At 39.3% G+C, this 24,605-nt stretch overlaps 1 protein-coding gene across 4 annotated transcripts in view; it reads right to left on the bottom strand.

Moving 5' to 3' along the window:
- Positions 1-266: 266 nt before the first annotated feature.
- The window catches only part of ADGRA1 (adhesion G protein-coupled receptor A1), a 397,321-nt gene continuing 372,982 nt past the window's right edge, over positions 267-24,605 (bottom strand). For all 4 annotated transcript variants that reach the window (XM_034436536.2, XM_087871687.1, XM_087871688.1 and 1 more), the window contains 2 exons: positions 9,784-9,885; positions 267-4,589 (listed from right to left, as the gene is read on the bottom strand). In XM_034436536.2, coding sequence (XP_034292427.2) covers positions 3,377-4,589; positions 9,784-9,885 — 1,315 coding nt within the window. In that variant the 3' untranslated portion in view covers positions 267-3,376. The remainder of the gene's footprint in view (positions 4,590-9,783; positions 9,886-24,605) is intronic.

The raw sequence follows: 24,605 nt of genomic DNA, 5'->3' as shown, positions 1-24,605 counted from the left end.
GGCAAGGGGAAAGACAAGCTGGAAACATTTTTCTGGGTGTATGTCTGCAGGGTGACTATTTAGCCTGTATCTCAGGATGTGCAAACTATTTTGCATTATTCTAGAGGTCTTGAATAACATAGATAATACAGAATATTATAAATACCACTGAGATACCGAAAAGTGGCTTTGAACAGCATATTTATGTGTCTACAGAGTTTCACTGATGTTGTGGATTTGTATCACGTCCATGAAAAAAAAACAAATTATAAAAATTAGGAAATATATTATACTCACAACGCAAAATACTGTATTTTAGTTTCTGAGACAGTTCAAGCATATACAGCAGATACATAATAAAGCTCGGGAATTTTTTATCGTCTGAAAGAAGCAATCATGAAAAGATGAAATTCTGTTCATATCTCAACACACATTTAGTGTATTCTGCTGTGTTCACTTTTGAAAGACACACATAAGAGCGTGTGTAAACATACAATGAATACATTATTTGCTACAATTTACAATATATATAGTTATATATATACACATATAGGTGTGTGTGTTTGAATTTTATAAAAATACCAAAAAGAAAAAGTTAATTCCTTGCACTCAGATACTGAGCATTAACCCTTTGAGTACTTCGTCCCCACCTGCAAAGACTGCAGAACGTATTCATCTGACCCACATTTTTATAGCATTCCCACTTAAAATCATTTGTGTATGTACAGCGTGATGAAAAAAGAGTCGTACGGAACATAAATGGATTTAGAATGTACTGATAATAATACAGATAATGAACCGAGCTCTCTTAAGATTGTCAGGAGCAGAAGCCCATTGATATGAAGCAAGGGTTTTTTCCCCGCAAGAAACAAACTGTCAAGGTTAATTGAATGTGTGACATCTTTATCAATTGACTTCTAACATCCACATAATACTGAGTGATTCAAGAATATCTGCAAAGAGGTGGTTAAAAAAAAAAATCCAGAGGGGGGGCACAGCTATGCGATCAAAGCTGGTCCCCCTTTTTTACAACGCATGTAAAAAGGAGGCAGGGCTTCAGTTGAGTGGTTGGTTGCCACCATCTTGATTCCTTCCCTGGCTTTCTTCTTTAAGCATGGAATGACTGATTATTTTTCATCACCGCTCCCCACCACACCTTGAGTTGTATGATTCCCTTCATTTTAAGTCACCGGTTTAAAACTGCACTGTACTTTTATTTTAAATCTTAAACAGCAACTATACAGTAATTCTCTTATTCATGTTTATTAGTGCAATGTGTTCAGATATTCATAGATGGATTTTTCTCCCCCCCCCAACTAAAAAATACCAAAAAAACACTTTTTTTTTGCTGAAAGTTCATGAACAGAGAGTAATTTTGGCCCTCGAGATTACTAGATCCGAACAGAATAAATCAGTGAAGGGTCAAATATGTATAGGAATATAAAGGCAATCCCATTTTTGTTTTAGCAATGGATTAAAAAGGCGTGACAAAGGAAGTGATTTCATCCCAAATACAGCATAATTTAAACATCTGCTCTTAAAGTGATATTTCGTTACAGTGAAGTCCTATATATGCAGTGAGGGCCGGGGGTTTGCTTAGAATGGCCGTCATGGTCACAAGTTTTTACTAGCTACTCTTGGACTGGACTGCTGTGATGATGACGATCATCGCATAACAATGCACGTATAAGTCCTCCCTCCAATCTGGAAACATTGTCAGGAAACAATCCAATCAAAGTTAAGCACTTTGGGTTTCAGTGTTTTAAAAAAATGCAAGCTAGTACTCAGGTTCAATTGTCTTTCTCATTGACATCAATGCATTTTCAAAGTGCTTAGCTCGGGCTGCTGACGTCCTACTTTATTTCTTGAGCGAATAATTGCAGTCCTCAAAGAGTTAATGGGAAAGCACTACTTTGCCTGCACTGATGATGATAGGGCTACTGGCAGGTTAATTCCCAAAGGCAAATGGACCAAAGAGTGAAAGTGGTGGAGAGACGGCTACTAGAGACATACACAGTGCCACATTCAATGGGACATGCTTTGCAGAGACATTAGAGTGCACCCTTATCAAAGCAATCTTTTAACCTCATAGAAAGGATTGTGCCACTTAAAGGAGTGCAGAAGGGTTTTTTTCCTTTTTTTTTTCTTTTCGTAGAGTCAAAATGCTCTAGATTTATACCAACATGGATAGTCACAGCCTTTTACAATAGGTTTTTTTTTTTTTCCTTTGTACATATGCAACATTAGAAAACAACAAATGGCATTATCCTGACAGATGTCATGCAGAAATTAAAAGTACTATTATTAATAACAATAATCTTAACAACGAAAAATAATACAACCCGTACAGCACTGTAGATGTTAACGTAGGACTTTACCTAGTGTTTCCCTTCCAAAGAGAAAGAAGACAGAACAGTGACATACATGGGTTTACACGCCATAGGCTACAGAAGATCTTTTAGAGACAGCATCGTTTTTATAGGCCTAAAAAGCTGTGTTAGGCTGGTTATAAAATCCTCTCTTTTTCTGCTGACTTCAAAAATTAATAGAAGACCGTTTTTGTTGCAAAAAATAACCAAGGAAAGGCTGTGATGCTGATATGTGTAGAAAAGTATCTGATGCCAATACAGATTTAAAAAATAAATAAAAAGAAAACAATACCACATTACATGATACCGGTAGTCCTTGAATTATGACCTTTTGTTTAATAGTGGCCCGGAAAAAGCAACTTGCATTTACCACTCTTGCATTACCCTCATGATCATGTGACCACCATCTGAGTGCTTGGCAACTAACTCACATTTATGACCAGTTGCCACATCCTGCTGTTATGTGATTTCAGGCATAAAAAATAAAAAGGCCCATTGGAGAAAGATACTAAAGATACTATACAAATCTATACATAGATTTGTATAGTAATGTGATTTGCTTAACAATTGTAGTGATTCACAATGACCACCATAAAAATTGTTGTAAAATTGGCTTCCGCTCAACATATGACAGAAATTCCAATCTCAATTGTGGTCATAAGTTAAGGACTACCTGTACTACAAACACCTCACAGTCTGCTTCCTAGGTTTACATTTTCATTCTCCCTTGAACATTATTCTGTCGTTCTTTTAAAAATAATTTCGAGACTGCCCCTGCTTTTTAAAAGCCTCTTCTTATTAAGGAAAAAAAAAATAGGTTGAAAACCTATACAGTTATCTCATGTGCCACACCAACACGTAGTATCTTATTCGGTTTAGAAGAAAAACAAAGATCAACAGTACAAACCTACCTAGGTCTACTCAGAAGTAAGCCCACCGAATTTAATTGGGCTGACTCACAAATTGCTGTGTATAGGTTTGCAGTCTAAGATGCTTTGAGCTGCAAGCTGAGAAATGTGGCCTACCAACTACACAGTAGTTTCATTCTTCCACGGCCCCGTTTTGATATTTCCTGTACTATCTGAACTATAGATCATGGCTTCATGCAAGTTTCCCTTTAGGATTCCATTGTGGCTGGTTGTGCTAAATGGCAAGGATTGTGTCCGTGGATGCATTTCAAAATGAGGGCCTGTCTCAGTTTCTGGGACTTTAGCACAACTGTAGATCACAGTACTTGCATCACTACTTTCAGGCTGAGTGATGGTTGGATAGGGACTGTTTTTTGCACAACATGGCCGCCTGTGGCCTGAGTGACTGTCATGTGTACTATGGGGACTGTCTGTATGTGAGCTGTGTATGCTGCCGTCAATACTTGAAGGGATGTGGTAAGCATACTCCCTTTCTCCTGCAGATCGATGTCGGCTAAAATATCGTGGTTTAGTTCTACTTTTCAAACATCTGTGAATGTGCATGTTGGGTCTGAAAGTCCCTTCGTTGTGGACATGAATATGAGCTTCATCTTCCAGGAGCTGATCACAATGCATTTTTGCACAGCACGGAGTGACCGGCGAAAGGCAGTTGACATGGTTTTGAACAGCCTGTAGATTAGTGAGTTTGCAGTGACTAATGGCCGGGTGATTAAAAATGGCAGATTTACTTGGGCATGGTGATTCTTGAAGGCATGAGGCATGAGCTTGGCTTTCACCGTTGACATTAACTTTTGGACGGACATTAACCTGCACCGAGTAGGTGTTCCTCCGAGAAGGGCAACAGGACCACCAGCAATGCCACACATCATCTCGCTTTGCACAGTGATGGATGAGGATGAAGAGCCCCAAGGTTACACAAAATGCTCCGTATAGGCAACTAAATATCATATCCAAGAAATGTCCTTGAGAAACAGCCAGGGCGCCAAAAGTCCAGGTGGCAGTAAACAGAAACAAAGTGAACGCAGCAGCTCGAAGTTGAGCCTTGAAGGAGTGCTCATTTTCCAACAAGGATGAAGACATCATTGAACAGGTTGCTTGGGAAACTGATCCAATGTCTGTCATGTGACTATGGCCAAGTTCAGGACTTGCCAATCTCTGCTGATCTTCTATCCTTTCCTTTAATTCATACTTGCGTTCTGGGTGACGCCTCAATTGCACATAGGTGCAGAGGAAGTAAATGCATGTTACCAGAACAATGAATGCAAGCGGTCCATAAAATGCACCAAGACTTGGCTCCCATGACATCCAACAACTACACACAAGGGTGGGGTGGAATAGAGTTTTTTAAAAAAAGAGAAAAGAAATCAAATTAATAATATTGAAGACAAATTACCTGCGAATGCAAAATAAATAAATACATTTACAATACTGTAAATTGTTTAGAAAAAATATGTCATCTACAAAAATGGGGCTTACATATGCATAGTAAAGGTAATTACAGGTAAACCTCTACTTACAATGATTCATTTAGCAACTGTTCAAAGTTAAAACATCACTGAGAAAAGTGACTTATAACCAGTCCTTGCACTTTACAACTGTCGCAGCATCCCCATGGTCACATGATCAAAATTTGGGTGTGGTGTCTTGGATTTGCAGTGTCTTGGATTTCACACAACCGCCATTTGTGACTTTCCAAATGGGCTTCTGACAAGCAAAGTCAATGGAGAACGTGTGTGTGTGTGTGGCTTTTAAAGGTGCTTTTTCAAAAGGCAACCTGACTTTGTTTTTTCCTTGAGGAAGATGCTTCACTTCTCATCCAAGAAGCTTCTTCAGTTCTGACTGAATGTCCGGGGCAGGGGTGAAAATGGAAGGATTTAAATTCCTTTACAGTCATCTGGTCATTAGTACTCTCTCTGAGAGCCCTTTATCTGTGCCGACAGGGTCATCTGAATCACCTATCTCCTGTTTACAACACAATCCTTTCAGCAGTTCCAAGGGTATTCCACCCAGGGGTGAAATCTAATTTTTTTTGCTACCGGTTCTGTGGGCGTGGCTTAATTAGTGGGCGTGGCTTGGTGGTAAGGTGACTGGGAGGGCATGGCTTGTTGGTCAGGTGGGTGTGGCCAAGTCAATGTCACTTCTTTGCCCTTTTTTAACCTACAAAACACAACACAACACAACACAACTGCTCACCCACAATATAAAAGCAGCTGTGCTAGACCCAAAATGGCCCCTGCAACAAGCAGAAATCTCACACAGCCACAAAGAGCCCAAAAAACTAACTTTCACACTTTACACACACAAAATTCCACATACAGCTTTGTGAGATTTTGTGTGTTTGTGTAGTTAGAGTGAAACACTACAAAAACACCCTAAATCTCAGAAAGCTGAACAAATATTATTTTATTTTTATTTATTTTTATTTTTATATAAAAGCAGCTAAATTTAAAACTTTCTAAACTTTAAATGGCTAGGTCTAAAAAAAGAACAACTAAAAAAAACACCAATTAACTATTTTTTTAAAGTTCCCAAAGGGAGCTTTAAGACTTGTAGACTTCAACTCCCAGAATTCCTCAGCCAGCTTTGCTTTGCTGGCTGAGGAATTGTGGGAGTTGAAGTCCACAACTCCCTGCCTGCTTGATTGCAGGTAGGGAGGTTCAGTTGCTTGCTGATGCAATGGATTGCAGGGATTACAGCAAGGTGTTGCGACCAGCAGCTAAGGTAAGCAAGCTGAGGGGGGGAGGGGGAGGGATTTTTGCTACCGATTAGCAGGCAACTCAGCTGGGTTCGCCAGAGCTTGGCTCGTCAGAGCCATTTAAAAGAAAAAAAGACTCTGATGCTTGCGCAGCTCAGCTGGGCATGGGGGGCGGGGGCAGGGATTTTTGCTACCGGTTCTCCGAACTGCCTGCTGCCATCACTACCAACTCGCCTGAGCCGGTCCGAACCGGGAGCATTTCACCCCTGATTCCACCCCTATCTGCAGGTGAGATGATTCTGGTGACCCTGATGGCACAGATAAACCCCCAAGTGGCCTCACTGGCTTTCAGAGAGAATGCTAACGACCAGATGACTGCAAAGGAATATAAAGCTTTCCATATCCCTCCACACACCATTCAGTCAGAACTGAAGAAGCTCCTTGGATGAGAAGTGAAATCTCTCCCTCAAGGAAAAACAAAGTCCAATTGCCTTTTAAAAAAGCTCCTTTGAGACAATCATGACCTGGATGATTGAGAATCTCCATAATCAATCAGGCAGAAGAAGGATTTGCTTAATGACTGCAGGATTCACTTAACAAGAAATGGCAAAAAGGTCATACGTTCAGGCACAATTCACTTAACAACCACCTTGCTTAGCAATGAAAATTTGGGACCCAATTATAGTTGTAAGTCGAGGACTACTTGTAACACCCATCTAGTTTTTACCCATAGAACAGCTTTTAAAACTGACATTTTAAGCAATATGTTTGATAGGATCTCAGCCTGTTGCGGAGGTTCCCCAGTGAGATCAGTAGCTGAGGTAAATATAAAACTCCCTTTAATCTCCACATCACACTGGCTCTCGTATCATACAAGAAAACAAGTTTTCATTAAAGCTCTCTAGATACCAAATCCAATACTCTGGTTTTGAAACACAGCTAATAAAATTACCTCACGGTGTATTGTCAAATCTGAGTGCATCCACAGAGAAAAATTGGGGATGTTTAGAGATTCGCTCACTCAAAGGTCTCTAATACAAACTACAATGATAAAATAATGATGGAATGTGCATTGCAACATCACATTGTCTTTTCATATTGGTGTCCTGACACTGGACATGTATGATAGGCATGATACTACAACACACACTTTGTCACTTGCTTCCCTTGTCTCTTCCTTCCCTACAATCCCACTTGAATTCGCTTCTTGATTCCAATAAAAAAAAAAGATGGGAAATGGTGTTCACTCAGAGCCACTAGTGTAGAAATTTTTTGGCAGTGTGATTGCTGAAACCTCCCCTTTTGTGTAGAGAAGTGGAGGAAGCAGACTCTTCTCAACTAATGTAAAGGAGGGGAGCAGTTAACATACAGGAGCCTGGAAGAACAAAAGTCTGTATCCATCAACCCAGTGCCCAAAGCTGGACAAAGTAATATATGAATTTAAATAATCCTTTAAAAGTAGTCCTTAACCTAAAACTATAATTGAATCCAAAATTAAGGTCATAAGGTTGTTGCAGTTGAAAGTTGAAGCATCACGTGACCAAACTCAATTTTTTGTGATAGTCGTTTAGCAAATGCAGTGGTCCTTAAGCGAATGCAGTGGTGGTTAAGAAAATCAATTTTTCACAGTGGGTGTTTTTTTTGCTGGAAACCAGAAGTGAAAGTGGAACTGGCGAAAAAGTTGCAAATTGCAGTCAAGGTACCATGGGATGCTTGCAAACGGCTGTAAAACCGAGTTGGTTGCCAAGTGCCCATAGTGTGATCACATGACCTTGGATGGGTGTGGCCATCATATCTTTGAAAACGAGTTGTAAGTAGCTTCAGGGAGGTCCTTCATAACTTCGAATGGACGTTAAGTGACTGGTTGTAAATTGGGGACTACCCGTAAATATCTCCACTAGGGAAGGATAGTGAGTGAGTGGCTGTCCCGGAATGGGCCTTTTCAGTGGTAGCCCCCTGATTTTAGGATGCCCTCCCTAGTTAGGGTACAATGATACACACTTTACTGTTATTACAGTGCTGTGCAACTCTATTCTTCTTCTAAGAGCCAGGGCTAATAATTCGTACGTTGCATAATTATGAAAATAATTCATAATTACAGATAGTCCTCGACTTACAACCATAATTGAGCCCAAAATGTATGCTGCTAGGTGAGAAACATGTTAAGTGAATTTTGCCCCATTTTATCACTTTTCCTGCCACATTTGTTGAGTGAATTACAGCAGTTGTTAAACTAATAACATGGTAGTTAAGTGAATCTGGCTTCCCCATTGATTTTGCTTGTCAGAAGGCTGCAGAAGGGGATCACATGACCCCGGGACATTGCAACCCTCATAAATGTGATTCAGTTGCCAGGCATCCGAATTTTGGTCACTTGACCATAGGGATGCTGCAACAGTGAAAAATGGTCCTAAGTCACTTTTTTCAGTGCCGTTGTAACTTCGAACAGTCACTAAATGAACTGTTCTAAGTTGAGACCACCTGTATTTTCTTCCTTATTGCTGTGTGGTAGTTTTGCTTAGTTTTATTCCAGGCACTCTTGAATATAGGTCCCCCCCTCCACCAAATATCCTGAGCAGCCACTTACAGAGGCTTTGCTTTCCAGGCGCTAGGATTAACAAGGGGATAAACTCTGAGCTGATTCAGTAGATGCTCACATGTACCTTTCAGGTTGTAGAGGTGTGGCCTTATTTGAATTTCTCTGCTCTCAAGTGTGTCTCACTAACACATAAAATATTAACAGCTTCCTCTGATTCCTCAGAACAGCTCTCTTGTTTAGTTTAAGAAAAACAACACAACAACCCTTCCCCCAGACAACATCTCCCCCCAGTGAGAGCCAATGTAATTTTCCCCTTCTGTGGGTCAGTGGTATTTTCAAAAGGCTCTTCATCACAGGCCACTTCAAAACTTAGCCCCATAAAAGCACACAGACATTGGAAGGTCTACATGTGTATGATGTGAAAAATGAATAAGGCTTACAAGACACTGTGCTGTGGCTTAGTCTACCTCTCTCTCACTCCCCTGAGCAATTTTACCCCTCCACCTGTTTCCTGGTTTTCTACTCGTATTGTGATATCTGGTATTGATTGCCTGTGATTAAAGTGATTAAACTAAAGTAGTACAACCTCTGTAAAAGTGCTGGCAGGAAAGTCTCCCACAAATTTATGAACATAAATAATCAGATCTTTTAACACCCTGTTGATTATAAGTGATTGTCTAATCACACATGATGGAATAAATAGGCTTTAATAGGGTAGAACTTCCAGAAGAGTTTTGTGTTCTCTTTAATCTGCGGAAGTTCTTCCTTTTTTCTAATGTATTTCTCAAATAAAATTTCCTAAAAGTATTTCCATGAAGGAAAAACACAGTTTGCTTTACTTCCTCTGTTTGTTTATAAATATGGGAACACTGAATCTGCCTGGATATTAACTGAAATGCTTTCCTTAAATGCTACCAAAATATTGTAATACACAATTTATTAATGCCTCTGTGGTACTTTTTAGTACTCAATTAAACCAATGCATTTAGAAGAAATCGCTGGATTTCTAAACAGGTGTGCGTCCCCTCATGCATTCATATATTTACTTTATAAACATAAAAAACCATAATTAGCCCGCAGCATAGGCTGTGTGCAGAGTATAATACGTTATGTTATAAAATGACAAAAACTACATGCTGATAGGGAGTAACTAACTTGACAGGGATCCTGGATTAGGCTGTATGGTTCCAGACTGAAAGTTATTTAATCATGGCTTATTTTTTACAGAAATAACAGTGGCGTCATACATGGAAAATATAGGGATATACTTACAACTGAGCTCCAGCGTAACTTTTTATCCCATAATTATTTATGTTGGTTGCTGCAGTAATTCCACAGATAATAAAAGGAACTCCTCCACTAATCAGATAGAACCTGTTTCAAAGACAATTATTTGACAGGTGAATTTGCTTGGCATCAAGTAAATATTTTTAAAGTTTGAAACAAGAGTCTTTGAACGTAACTCAGTTCATCAATTTCAATCACTCATTAAAACTGGAAATAAAACAAACTGAAAATACAGTGTGATGGTCTAGAAAGTATAAATTTCATATTTAGAAACATATAGTTTAGAATTTCAGTGTGAAATGCATTCGAAACTGGGGGTACTTCAATAAAAATTATTTTCATTTAACCATGGATGCAACCTTTCAATAAGAAAAAAAAAAAATCAAAATCCCTACATTCCAGCCTTAAAAATGAAAGCTGTTTTCAAACAAAAAGGGATTACTGTTGACAGTGAAGAATGTGTTTAAAAACAGAAGATAAAATAATTTTATTCTGAAAAATTAGCCAAACCAACATTTCTAGCAGAATGACCATATGTATTATATGTTATTATCCAACTTTAATAGATTAAAAAGTATAACCTTGCAAAAGGCCTATTAAACTAAGCCATTGTCCTTTGTAAACATGGCAGTGTCTTCTCTATTCCCAATCTAGAACCTGAGCTAACGGCACAAAAATATATCACACACAGGCTTTGGGCAAACAATTATTTTGTTTCATGTTGAAAGAATACAAATGTTCTATCTTACTTGATTATGTAATTAATATGCTAGAACCCAAAATGACAAACCTGAACCCATGAGCTTCCAATCTTGAACTTTCCTTTGTAAATATTAGCGCATAGTAAAACTTTTGATAGCAGAGATGGGAACCAATGTTCTAAACAATATGGTTCTGACCCCAAGAAGAGATGTAGAGAACAAGAAGAAGGCATATCGCCAAGCTAGAAAATCTCTTTTACAGGGATGCTAAAGCTAGAATTATTCAAACAATCCAAAGCTGAGAATACAAAATAAAGATGGCACACAGAAGAGTGGGGGTTACGTACGGTAATGTTGATATATATATGCAAGTTTTGGTGTATTCGGGTCTTTTTCCGTGTAAGATTGAGAGTATCTTGGCGATGTTTCGACGAGGTCCCACTCGCCATCTTCAGGCTGATGTCTTTGGCTTCGTGCTTGTGCGAGGAAAGCTTTCCGAGCAATGCGGTCACACATTGCTCCTAGAAGCACAAAGCCGAAAACACCAGCCTGAAGATAACGAATGAGACTTTGTCGAAACGTCGCCAAGACACTTCCAATTTTACGCGGGAGAAAACCCGAATAACCACAGACCTACATACAAACACCCGCGAAAACCTCAGAAAACATATATATATATATATATATATATATATATATATATATATATATATATATATATATATATATATATATATATATATATATATATATATATATGCATATTGTGAAAAGAAATATATGGTGTAACACATAATTCTGACATTCTGCATACAGGTTTTAGGAAAAGAACCTTCTCTGCCATTGCACCCACTCTATGGGAGAGCTTGCTCCCAGAAGCGAGGAAGGCCCCTCTATTCTAGCCTCCTGGAAGAGCGTAAAGACCTGGCTCTGCCAACCGGTCTGGGGTTCTAAACATACCATGCAACCCTGGGGATGGTTGGTGGGCTGAAGGCACTTCCTCTGCTTTTTAATTCTGCAATTGTTCTTTTTAATCTCTGTTTTTAATCTGGGGTTTAACTTTGTTTTTAATTATAGCTTTCGTATGATTTTACTGTTTTATCTGTAAACTGCCAACAGTCACACTAGTGACCTATAGGGGTATAGAAATTTGATAAAATAAATAAATTTGATAAGTATGTTGCCTCCAGCCACAGCCTTAGCCACTGCTGATACCGGCTGCCTAAACCACTTTAGCAGCTGGCCCCAGGCCTAGTTGGGATTCATTGTGATGCTGAGGAGGCTATATCTCTCAAGCTTTGCTTCTTAAAATGTCCTTATGTGCTTTGTGAAAGGAAAATTAGACCAGTAACTCTAAGCTACTCAGGATGAGAAGCCCAGAAGGGTAATCACTGCTTGGGAGCAGGTACCATACGAAAAATATAGCGGAGAAGGGATGCTGGGCAAAAGGGGATGTAGAAAATGCACTGTTTGTGCCTATATAAGAAAAGCTGGCTTAAATGATGTATTTACTCATTATGCTGACATAAACTAAATATTATTTATGTTGTATAAAAGGTTTTAATAATTAAGCAGACTTACCATTTCTTTTGCTACTTACATGTACAATAAGTAATAGTGAAATACGGGATGTTGACACTAGTTACTTCTTGGAACCAAACCCATTTTAATGTGTGCAATGCATATTAGTAACTGTTATAATTAAACAGTGAATCATTGTCAGGCCCCATCATAAGCTGAACAAGTTTCCTAGGAGATACGTGTTTTTCAAATAAAACACTCATCCTAGTGCCCCTACAATCAATATAGTATAGAAATGATTCCGGTTGAAAGAAGCTCTAGAGAGGTGGTGCTCAATCTAATATCAACTCTTGAAAGAACAAAAGTCCAACTTTTCTATGAATGACAATTCTATGTTACATACATTTGCTATTAGAATTAATGAAAAAAATTACATCTCTCCCACCTTTCTAATTAATTTTATTATCATTGAAAATGGTTTCCTCATCTGGTCCAAAAGACCATTCATGGCATCCCCTTCCTGGCCAATGAACTCCCCAATAATGACATTAGTCATCAAAGCTTCTTGCATCCCTTGTTTCAAATCTCTGCAACATAGAGAAAGGATGCAATTTGCCACTTTGAGGCAAAAGAAAAATACTGACAGGAAGAAATTTGAGGTAATGATAGCGATGAAAAGAAGGAAAGCTGCTGCTAATTCAAGTCAGACACCCTATTTTCCTCAAGCCTTCCCCAAGTGATTCATCACCCATTTTCTTCTCTGCATTGTGAGATCTGTGTTCACTTAGAAGAACCAATTAAAAAAACAAATACAGCAGTGGAGAGAGAAGTTGAGGGGAAAACCTTTCCCATTCTCTCGATTATTGCCAACAGGATAGGCCTCATCAAGTAGATGAGAAGGGGAAATGACTCAGCTGGACAAGTAGGTGGTAAACTGAAAGGCAAGAAAATCAAGGAAGGGGCTCCCAGGAGTGAGTATGGAAAAAAAATAAATCCTTGGTTAGCAATGCTATGGAACTCATGCAGCAGCACTTTTCCTGCTAAGCTCAAATGAATCAGAATGTAGAAGAACTAGGAGTCCATGGAGATTCTCAGTCATCCAGGTCATGGTTGTCCCAAAGGTGCTTTTTCAAAAGACAACCGGACTTTGTTTTTCTATGAAGACATTTAGCTTCTCATCCCAGAAGCTTCTTCAATTCTGACTGGTCACAACTGAAGAAGCTTCTTGGATGACAAGTGAAATGTCTTACTCGTCCAGGTGACTGAAATGTCCTACTCGTCCATTTTCTCTTCTCATCTACTTGATGGGACCTATCCTGTTGACGATAAATGGAAGGAGAGGAAAGGCTTTCCCCTCAACTTCTCCCTCCACTGCTAAATTTTTTTTTGGTTCTTCTAAGTGAACACAAATTTCACAATGTAGAGAAGGAAATGGTCAGAACTGAAGAAGCTTCCGAGATAAGAATAAAACATCTTCAAGGAAAAACGAAGTCCAGTTGCCTTTTGAAAAAGCACCTTTGGGACGAAAGAATTTGAGGCCACCAGATTGACAGGTCATGCTTATACTTTGATATGGGGAATGTTGGACAGTTAATTTGTAATGTTTGTTATGAAAAAACTGTGTCCCACAAGACTGCTTCTGAATCTCACCAGGGTTATGTGCACTATCCTCTGAGAAACACTGTTCTTTGGCTGAGATTACACTACTAGTTCTGCTTCTGCTGAATTATTACATCGTGAATGTATCTCATGTTTTCCGAGAATAACGGTACCATTGGATAAACTTCTATTTTACAATTTTTTCAGAAACAATTAGGACCCCATGGTTCCATTTCAAATATTACATTGGAATTGCAATTCATTAGTTGCACACAGTTCTGTGAACTAAAACAAAAAAAAAGTGTGAAGTATTGAGTTCAGATTAGACAATGGCAACCTTGAACCGATGTGATTAACTTTTACTAGAATCACAAGGTCTAACAGCTGTAGCTTGAGGGATAGAACTAAATATAAAGTGGTAGCTCAGAAGTAATTATCTGAAATGCCAAACAATATAATGGGATTTTCATATAAAAGACAGGAAAAATATAAACAAGTACTGGTAGTTTTATAGCACTGAAACCCATTGCAATACATTTTGACTTTAAAAAAAGCCAGGAATCTGAACTAAAAAAATCAGGGTAATGTTTATGGGGGAATTTAAAATAAGATTTTGAAGCATGTAAAGACGTCCTGGATATAGCAATAGAAAACTGTTGACAAAGTTGATTATGTGTCTAGCAGAAAACCACTGATACTTAAAATTGCCACACCTTCCCACTACTTCAGAAAAAGCAAAAAAGGTCACAATAGAGAGGCTATGAACTCTAAGTGGAGGCAAGGGCAGGGCGATGACTGCCAGAATACCAAACGTGAGAATTCATTGAAGGTTCTTTTTTTTTTTTAATTTGAAATGCAGCCTAATGGGAAGTTGTCTCCACAAGACAACTGTTGCGAATGAAGACCCTGTGGGAAGAATATGCACACTTGTCTCATCTCTGAGGCTATATCCTGTTCCCTGAAACAATTTATTTCTTCACAATGGGTTTTTCTAGCTCTCTAGGAAGTCCAGGCAGAATGCTGCTGTAAACTTAATATTATTTTCTATGAACTGATTCGTTGTTATGACTGGAGAAAAAACAGCAGGCAGCCTCCCCCACTGCAAACATAATGGTGGAAATTGCAGTGATCTGCACTGTTTGCTTCTCTGTTTGATATTTGTTTTTGAATAGTGCATAGACAGGTTCTTACTCTATATATTTGTTGATTACTAATTTATCAGTGGGTCAGGCTTCTAGAAAGTCCTGTGCATCCTCCCTGCCCACCGTCATGGAAAAATAGTGATTCACTATAGTCTAAGCTAACTGAGGAATTCTGGGAGTTGAAGTCCACAGGTCTTAAAGTTGTCAAGATTGGACATTCCTGGTCTAAACCAAAGCAATTGAGATCTGAAACATTTCTTGATCACAACATTTCTTGATCCAGTCACACAGACCTCTTAATATTTTGATAAAATGCAAGTCTAGGCCTTGAAATTCAAGTCCACATCTTGTTCTCTGCCTTCTGAGTCATTCTTCACAGTCAGTTTAAACTGAATTACAGCATCAAAGGGTGCTGAAAATCTCATCAATTTTCTTAGTTCTAAGCAATTTTCTACTGATACAGATAAATAAGAAAAAAATAAATCAATTCTTAACTAAGAAAATCTACTTTTAAAAATTTAAACTTTTACATCCACCCTCTTTATCACACAATGATTAACAACATAAACAGAAGATGGCACTGCATTGTTTTTAACAAGAACCAGATAATGACCTGTCAATCATATAGAAAACAACAGCATCCATAAACACAGCCCATCTAATCACAGTTAGGAGAAGCTGGCAGGACAGGCAATGATATATTTCACAACAAACAAGAAACCTCCCATTTCTCCAAGATCAAAGCACTGAAGAGACTATCTCAGCATTTGCATTATCTGCAAATGAAAAACCAAGATCAGAAAACTGGTACAACCCAACATTTCGCTCTGAATTATGTGTATTTTCTACCATCACAATTTTAGATCTATCACTTTATATATCTAGATCAAGGACTCTCTGTTTAAATTCATGAGTAGCCCTGCTGAGACTAAGCAATATTAAAACAGAGTGAAATGCTGCATATATCATCAAAAGTTAGCTGAGCCAGTGATTCACCTCAAAAAGATTGTCTTGGCTAATATTTTAGATGACATATTTGCATTCAGGTTGTTGTGTAGAAGGATATCTGAAGAACGTACACCAAAGACTGGGCTCACAATAGAGTTCTAGTAAAGTTTGACTGGATAGCTTCTAGGTGTGACATTCAGAGTAAGCTGAGTATGAAATAAATAAAACTTCAAATGTTTGCAATAAATAGCATGGTTGCAGTTAAATATTTCCATTGCGAGTGGCAACTTATTTTGCATCTGTAGCCTTTAGAAGTCAGACTGTAACCACTGCACAATTTGATGTGTCTAGGAGGCACAAGACTAGAAGAGAAAACCTAAGCATTTGAATGTCTTTATCGGCCACTAATTTTCCACTTAGGTGGGCAGTGACTCTTAGTGGGAAGCAGTGGTGGGTTGCCCCCGGTTCGCACCAGTTCTATAGAACTGGTAGTAAAACCGGTGGGAGGCTCCACCCACTGACCCCGATGTCATCAGAACGCTTCTGCGCATGCGCGCGGCCCCACTGCGAACCGGTAGTAAAGGTAAGTAGAACCCACCCCTGTTGGGAAGCAGGGGTGGGTTCTACTTACCTTTACTATTGGTTTGCAATGGGGCCGTGCGCATGCACAGAAGCGTTCTGATGACGTTGGGGTCAGTGGGTGGAGCCTCCTGCCAATTTTACTACCAGTTCTATAGAACCGGTGCAAACCGGGGGCAACCCACCACTGGTGGGAAGGGGACCTTCATCTTCAAATGGCCATCTTTGGCTAATGCCCAGAGGGAACCACAATGGCCAAACTGGGTCAAGGAAAGAATCACTGTGTCAGAGTGGAGAAGTGTGGAAATTTAACTCTGGTTTTTAGAATCACAGGGCTGGAAGGGATATTGGAGGACTTCTACTCCAACCCCCTGCCCAATGCAGGAATCCATAGACATGGGTCTATCTTTTTATGCTGCTCCAGTCGTTAGGAGCTGGAACCACTGCAAGTTGAAGACCCTCATTTTCATAAGTAGACTGTGCCGAACATTGTTCTCATTGCTTTGCAAACTGTTAAATACAACCAAGCATTTTAAATATTTGAATGTTTGAATCTGCCAACTTGGTTGTATTTGCATAACTGCTTTAGCTTAATCCGTACTGAGCATGTTGTAATTTTAATTCTTATCAAAGAGGGAGAGAAAGAAAAAGAAATGGAGCATATAATTGCCTTTAAAGGGGCTTGAATTGTTCTCTATCTCATTCGTTACTTCAAATGTGAATTTTGCTCAGCCTCCCTAGGAGATCAGCCTTGGAACTTTGCATACAAAACACACACTCCACCACTCAGTTATATAATATTCACACGAGAAGCCTTGTCCTTTTAATTTTCAGTATCCCTTTGGATACAAGACTATCTTTGACTTTGTCCATTCTAAATCCTGAAATTGGAACCCCACCTTTGGAGGCTTTCTCAACTTGTTATTCTTCTTTATTTGATTTTAGTCGGCTGTCTCGCTTTGGATGCATATTTCAGTGAAAGATGCACCTTTAAAAAGAAAAAAAAAGGCAATCCTAGAAGCTACCAGATACCTTAGAGCTACCAGAACATTATTTATAAAAAAAAGAGAGAAGCAATTGTTTTACACAACCAGATGCTTTTATTCACATGTGACATTTTAGATGGATTGCCTCTGGGTTACTTGGACTCAACGATAATCCTTAGATTCATCAACGATAGACATGTATTTTTGCAAACTGGCAGATACCACTTCATTGCTTTAAATGGAGACAGCAAGACATTTACCACTGTATCCCAGAGGTGGCTTTGGGAGCGCCTAAGGGTTTTATTTGCCTTCTAGCAGATGGAGGCAAGAAGAAATTTAGGCTAAATGTCACATTCAAATATAAACTTTCAAAAACACAGAACAATGTATGTATCCATTTTGGCATTATTACAAACAACTATTTGAAAGATTACAACATATTGTTCAGGCGGTTTATTATCAAAAACTAGAGGCCTGAAGCCAACATTGGTCACTGTAAATGAGGATAAAAATATGAGCAAATGCAAATTTCTTTCCCTACTTATTACACATAGCCAGATTGTACCGTTGAAGTGATAGAGAACTTCTGGTAAAATCATCACTTCTACCAGTCCTGAGCCATCTCAGAACTCACCTCCAGAGAAGGCAGATTGAAGTCTTCAAGACCGCAAGTCTAGGAAACTCTTACTGCCAACTCAGAAATGGAACCAAGGAGCTCAGGCAAGGAGGTTGCTATGTAGAAGAGAGGCTGGGTGCAACAGCAACAACCCCAACTGGCCCCTACAACTCAACTTAATGAACAGGGTCTCACACCCGGTGATGTATGGTACAGTGCCTCTGAAGGCCCCAAGGGATTCCCAAATGATGACTGCCCACACTTCTACTCTTGCCATGAAGTTTTGGCTGGTTCCGTACCCAAACCCAACTGGTCCTATTTCTGAAAGGGCCACCCCATCTTCCAGGCCCAGACAGGTTAGGTCTCTCTTCAGTGATTAAATCTCAGATGAGGGAGGTCTTATTATAGATTGCTCTAGCATTTAGAACAGCAACTGAAAACCAGAACCGCTGACTGCCTACTGATTGGGTCCAGGGATTAGGACTAAGGAGTTGGAACATGAAACCGGTATGAGACATCGGTTCTGTCATCCCAAAGAATGGCACACTCCTAGTCTCTCGCTACATCTTCCTATGCTTGTTATCACTGTAACACTTTGGCTGGCCCATATCCCTCCAATGCCATATTATTCTCCAATCCACCTCCCCCACCAATTCTCATGGTTGGGCACCTCGCATAGTGTTTGATTCTAGCCATTCTGGGGTGGGGGGCGTGGGGGGGGGAGAGAATCCGGGCATCCTGAAGCAATTTAGCTTCATAGACTCTCAGTACTATCAGGGTACCCAGTGACCATCTCCCCAACTCAACCCACACACACATAAACACAAACATATAACAAACACAAACCTTCATACTTACAGGAGTCTCCTCCCTGTTGCTCCTACCAACTGGTAAGGGTTACCTTCCCATTCACTCTTACCCAACCTCTTGATCTCATCCAGAGATGGGGGGAGTCACACAGTCAGAAGTCCTGAGCTAGCAGGTGGAATTAGGCTGATTGATTCTTTTATCCCTTTACAGCTAAAAATGGACACTATGGGGGGAAGGGTTCATAGGACACTACCGTTCTATTGTTATTCCCCTCATCCAATAGCCTAGCCAACACCAGTATCCCAAAGCTCTAGAGTTCTGGTTGGTCTCTTCTGATAAAATGTCAAATAGAGTTTATACAGTCTGTGAGGATAGAGGCCGACAGCAGAAGAGGTTACAGCAGTGGTGAAATTCAAATTTCTTTACTGCTGGTTCTGTGGGCGTGGCTTGGTGGGTGTGGCAGGGGAAGGATACTGCAAAATCTCCATTTCACCCCACTCCAAAGGAAGGATACTGCAAAATCCCCATTCCCTCCCCACTCCTGGGGCCAGCCAGAAGTGGTATTTGCCAGTTCTCCAAACTACTCAAAATTTCCGCTACCGGTTCTCGAGAACCTGTCAGAACCTGCTGAATTTCACCCCTGGGTTACAATCATATCAAACGCCATTGTGGCCAGAGCTCTAAAGGTGGCCAGTCCTCTGGTTCATTTCTTCAACCAGCGCAAGGCCCACAGGCACAATGAGTGAACTACACTAAGTCTACAGAAGTGGCCAATATACCACCCATGGCCAGGTTGCAGCTGGCCTGCTCTTGGCCCACTCCTCCAGCCTCCAAACGTCTTACTGTGGCTAGTACAGGCTCACAGATATGGCAAATGCATTAGGTCAAAGGCATGGACTGTCTTCCAGCAGTCTCCATGGCCTGCTCCTTTGACTGCCAAGCCTCTCAGAATGGCTGATCTCCAGCTCAAAGTTCCTAATTTGGTTGGCACTTGACCTATATGCATGGCAATGCTTCTCTGGCTCATCTTCCAGCTGTGCCTATAATTAGCAAAATGTCCCCTTTTTAATTCCTCAAGGAAGCTATTATTTTACATTTTGCTAAGATTAGAAAACCTAATGTCAACACATGTCATTAAGTCTTTTTCACCTCCTTGTAATAGAAATAATGCCTTCCCATAGCTTCATATCACTGAATATTTCTGACACCATTTAAGAATCGGCTTTACAGATTGGTGAGCTAAAAATTGCTTCATTATTTTCCTATGTTTTATATATCATTAATAGTATTATTATTATATGTACAACAATGTGAAATCACAGCTGCCAGTTCTCTAATTGTTGTTGGCCTTCGTATGCATCGAGTTCTTCTCAAGAACCTAGGACGTCATAATGTATTGGTATAACATGTTTTCCCGAAAATAAGACCCTGTCTTATATTTCTTTGAACCCTGGAATAAGTGCTTGGCCTTATTGCCATGCGCTCAAAAGCCCAATTGGGTTTATTATCAGGGGATGTCTTATTTTGGGGGAAACAGGGTAATACATGAGTGCATCCAAGCAATGTGACCATTTGTAATTGACAGATGGAAATTTTGTTAATACGCTGATTTTATAAGTCCTTTCCAAGGCTTTTTGGTATGGCATCAATGGTAATAACCAAACTCCTATCTGCAGGACTTTGTATTTTGTGATTTTCTCTGTTCTTTCTCTTCCCTTTTGCTTCCTCTAAGTACTGTGACATCCACTATCCAGAATTTTTATCTGTCTTATTGACAATTATTAAGTCTGGAATATTATATGCTCCATGGAAGATTTGAAACTGCATGAAAAAAAATACCACCTGAAATACAGCAACTGAACACTGTATATAGAGGCAAGATATTGCAATGGAATTTGGACTAGACAAATGTGCCACTCACACCATCAACAGAAGAAAAATAGTGAAAACTGAAGGAATCAAGTTGCCCTCTGGAAATAAGATCAAGAGTCAAGATGAAACTGGGCCTCCTTCAAGCTGACAACATCAAGCACACTAAAATCAAGAAGAAGGTTATAAGCGAATACATCAGGACAGTGAAGAAAATCTTAAAGTCAGGGGAGGAAATATCATCAAGCAATTAACACCTGGCAATCCTTGTCATTAAATGCACAGCTGGAATAGTGGACTGGACTCAAGCAGAACTAAAAGCCCTTGATAAGAAGACCACAAAAATCATTACAATGAACCATGCCTTTCATTTGTGCAGCAATGTTGACAGATTCTACTTACTAATAAAAATTGGTGGGTGTGGAATGTTGCAAGTACGTTAGAGAGTTTAAGAAGAAAAAAGGGCATCAGAAGAATACCTGAAGAAGAGTGAAGATGCACTGAAGCTAGTATACTATGAAGATGTATTGAGTACAGGTAGTCCTCAACTAACAACCATAATGGAGTCTGCCCATTATGGTCACAAGTTGTAACATTAAGTGAGGTGCCCAAACGGCTGCTTTAATGACCTCCTACCCGGCTCCCTCTTATGCTGTTATTAAGTACTTTGCTTAATTACCCTATTCGTGTAGTTAAGTGGAGCTCAGGAGTGTGGGAGGCCCTGGGAGACCTAGTGCAAGCTCAGGCCCACCTGTCCAGGCTTCCCAACACCTCCCTCCTATGAGACACCCCATGCTCTGCTTTCTACCCTTCAAGATTCCTGCAGGTCTTGGACCTGCTTTCCCACTCCATTCCAGAATTATTAGTAAGTCCTCAAGTTATAACTGTAATTGAGCCCAGAATTACAGTTGTAAGTCATGGTGGTTTTTAGGCAAGTCACCACTCCCAGTTTTAAAACCTTTTTTTTTTTTGTGACAGTCATTAGGAAAACCCATTGGAGGCTAAGAAATACAAGGCTATTAACCTTGGAAGACTACAACTAAGACTATGACTAACTAAGAAATACAAGGCTATTAACCTTGGAAGGACATGATCTACAATTGGGATGGCATGCATTCTTATGGTATGGCAGAAGCAAGATGCATAGGTACTTTCAGAGACACTATGTAAGAAATGCATTGTTATTGGTGTGGGAGAAAGTTAGAGATAAATATTATTTGAAAATACCAATATGGTTATCAACAATGGAAGTGCTAATACACCCAAATATTATTAATCTTAGAAATATTCTTAGATATAAGGATATATTAACAGATAAGGGGGAATTGAAAGGGAAACAAGAAATAAAAGAACAAGGGATTGAGATGGATTGGTATACACATATGCAAATACAAACAAGAAATGAAAACGATGCGAAATTATATGGTTTTTATTTAGAAATGACAGATCTGGATAGGATACTCACAGGAACAGATGATAAAATAATTAAAAAATATATAATTATTTACTTAGTATTGAACTAGAAGAAGAATAGGTAAAAGAAACAATGATAGCCTGGGCGAAAAATTTTGGATGTTCAATTGAGCTAGATAAATGGCAGCAGTTATGGGAAAGCAATTACAAATTAAAAATGTCCACAACATATAAAGAGAACCAATATAAAATGTTTTATAGGTGGCATATGCCACCTGAAAAATTAGCAAAAATGTTTAAAGATAAATCAGCTAAATGTTGGAAATGTCATCAGATACCAAGATTGTATTATCATGTGTGGTGGACATGTCCAGAAGCAAGAAATTATTAGACTAGAATTAAAACATGATTAGAAGAAATGCTACAACAACATATAGAATTAAAACCTGAGCTGTTCCTATTGGGTATTCTACCAGAGAAAATCAGTAAAGAAAATATATACTTGATTATACATGTAATAACTGCAGCGAGAATAGTATTTGCGCAAAGATGGAAAGCAGAAAAAATCCCTTCAGAGGGGGAAGCAATTAAAAAAAATATTAGATTGTGCAGAAATGAATAGATTGACTTTGATAATTAAAGAAAGAGAGGAATCGGAATATTTTAAGTTATGGGGACAATTTTACCATTGGTTAGAGAAGAGATATATATAGGGTAATGTTGCAATGAAGCAATGGAAGAAGAAAGGGGAGAGTGAAGATAGATAAATATATTAATAGTAAGCTAGAAATATGGGGAGAATGTTATAAATAAATGAATAATGTGGGGAGAATGTTATAACAAATGAATGGAAAATATTAAGAAGATCAGAGGAGTAAGAAGAAGTCACAAAAGATGTATCTAGATGATACACTGAAGAATTGATTATGTATTGTATGTTTGTTTGTTTATAAAATAAAAAATAATTATGCAAAAAAAAAGAAAAGAAAAGAAAAGAAAAGAAAATCCATTGTCCGCAATGGTCGTTTTTTGCCAGAAACTGGAAGTAAGTATCAGTTTCTGCAAAAACATGAATGTTCTGCCCCAGCTACAGACCCCAAAGAACGCAGCACACAAAATCTCTATACAAAGCTTATTTACTCAAAATAACTTAGTCTTTATCATTCAAAGGCTGTTAATGAACTGTCTTAACAGCCTACCAGAATTCTAAGAAAGGTAATCACAGTCTTACTAGAGTTGGCAGAAAGCCCAGAAACAGTTTTGCAGACATGAAGGAGCGTGAACTAAAGTTGTTCTCTACAGCTTGTTGCAAGCGATGTTCCTTCTTAAATAGGCTAAGGCAGTGTTTCCCAAACTTGGCTATTTTAAGATGCATGGACTTCAATTCCCAGAATTCCCCAACCAGTATGCCTGGTTGAAGAATTCTGGGAGTTGAAGTCCATACATCTTCAAAGGGTCAAGTTTGGGAAACACTGGGCTAAGGGAATGGCCAATTAGCCCCAAGCCTTACTCTCGAGGAGACCTCCTCCTGAGGAGCCACTCCTGCCTTTTGGCAGCTCTATGCGCCCATGCATTGAGAAGAGGCTCCTCCTCTTCTTCCTCTTCACTTATGGGAGCTTCTGGAGGTTTTGAAGGCCCTGGCACCACATCTTCTCCAGCCTCCTCACTTTCCAACTCGAGCGCCAGCTGCACAGGCTGCTGGCACACCACCACACCAGTCTCCTTGTTGTCGGAATCGGCTACAATCTGCACAGGCTGCTGACGGGCCACAACACTAAATCAAGTTAATGTGACCATGGGACACTGTAAACAATGTAATGCAGGTCTGTTCCTGAATGCACAAAATATGATCAGGTGACCACAGAGGGAGCCCGACCGTCTATGAATCCAGGTTGTAGCCCTGGAGAGGTCCATCGTAGCTTTAAACGGTCACTAAGTAGCCAGTCATAAATCAAGGACTGCCTCTAAGTGGAGAGACCAAACGGGCATACAAGAAAGACCAAATGAAGAAGAAGCAAGGCAAAGTATTACCCATCAGGCCAAGCAGATAACAAGACCTGGCAATGGCTAAGAGCAGGAAAGTTGAAGAAAAAAAACGAGGGGCTAATTCTGGCTTCACAAGACCAAACTTTAAGAACAAATGCATACAAAAGCAGAATTGAGAAGATAGCAACAGGCAACAGATGCCAACTCTGCAAAGAAACTGAAGAAACAGTCTATCACCTAGTCAGCTGCTGCAAGATGAACACACAGATTGACTACAAGCAACGGCATGACAAAGTAGTAACAATGGAGCACTGGATTATTTGCAAGAAATTCTACTTCCTGGATGCAAGAACTGGCGAGACCACAAAATCGACAAACAGAAAGTAAAGAAGCTAAAGTCCTCTGGACCTTTAGAATTTTATTATTATTATTATTTCCTATTGTTCTTTGATCTGTTGTTCTAGATATGTTAGCATAATTAACGTTTTGCTCTTTTATGCTGCAGTTTTTGTAGGTTTAATTATTTATAATTATATTTGTACATTTTATAATTTATTTTTTCCCACCTGGAGAGCAGAATACTCTGATTTCTTCTGCAAAAAAATTCAAGAGTATACAAAAAAGCATTTACAGTACA

The sequence above is a fragment of the Pantherophis guttatus genome, chromosome 6 (genome assembly GCF_059756535.1).
Source record: "Pantherophis guttatus breed Tessera chromosome 6, ASM5975653v1, whole genome shotgun sequence".
NCBI lineage: Eukaryota > Metazoa > Chordata > Lepidosauria > Squamata > Colubridae > Pantherophis > Pantherophis guttatus.
The sequence above is the reverse complement of the archived record's forward strand: the minus strand, read 5'-3'. Positions and strand labels throughout refer to the sequence as shown.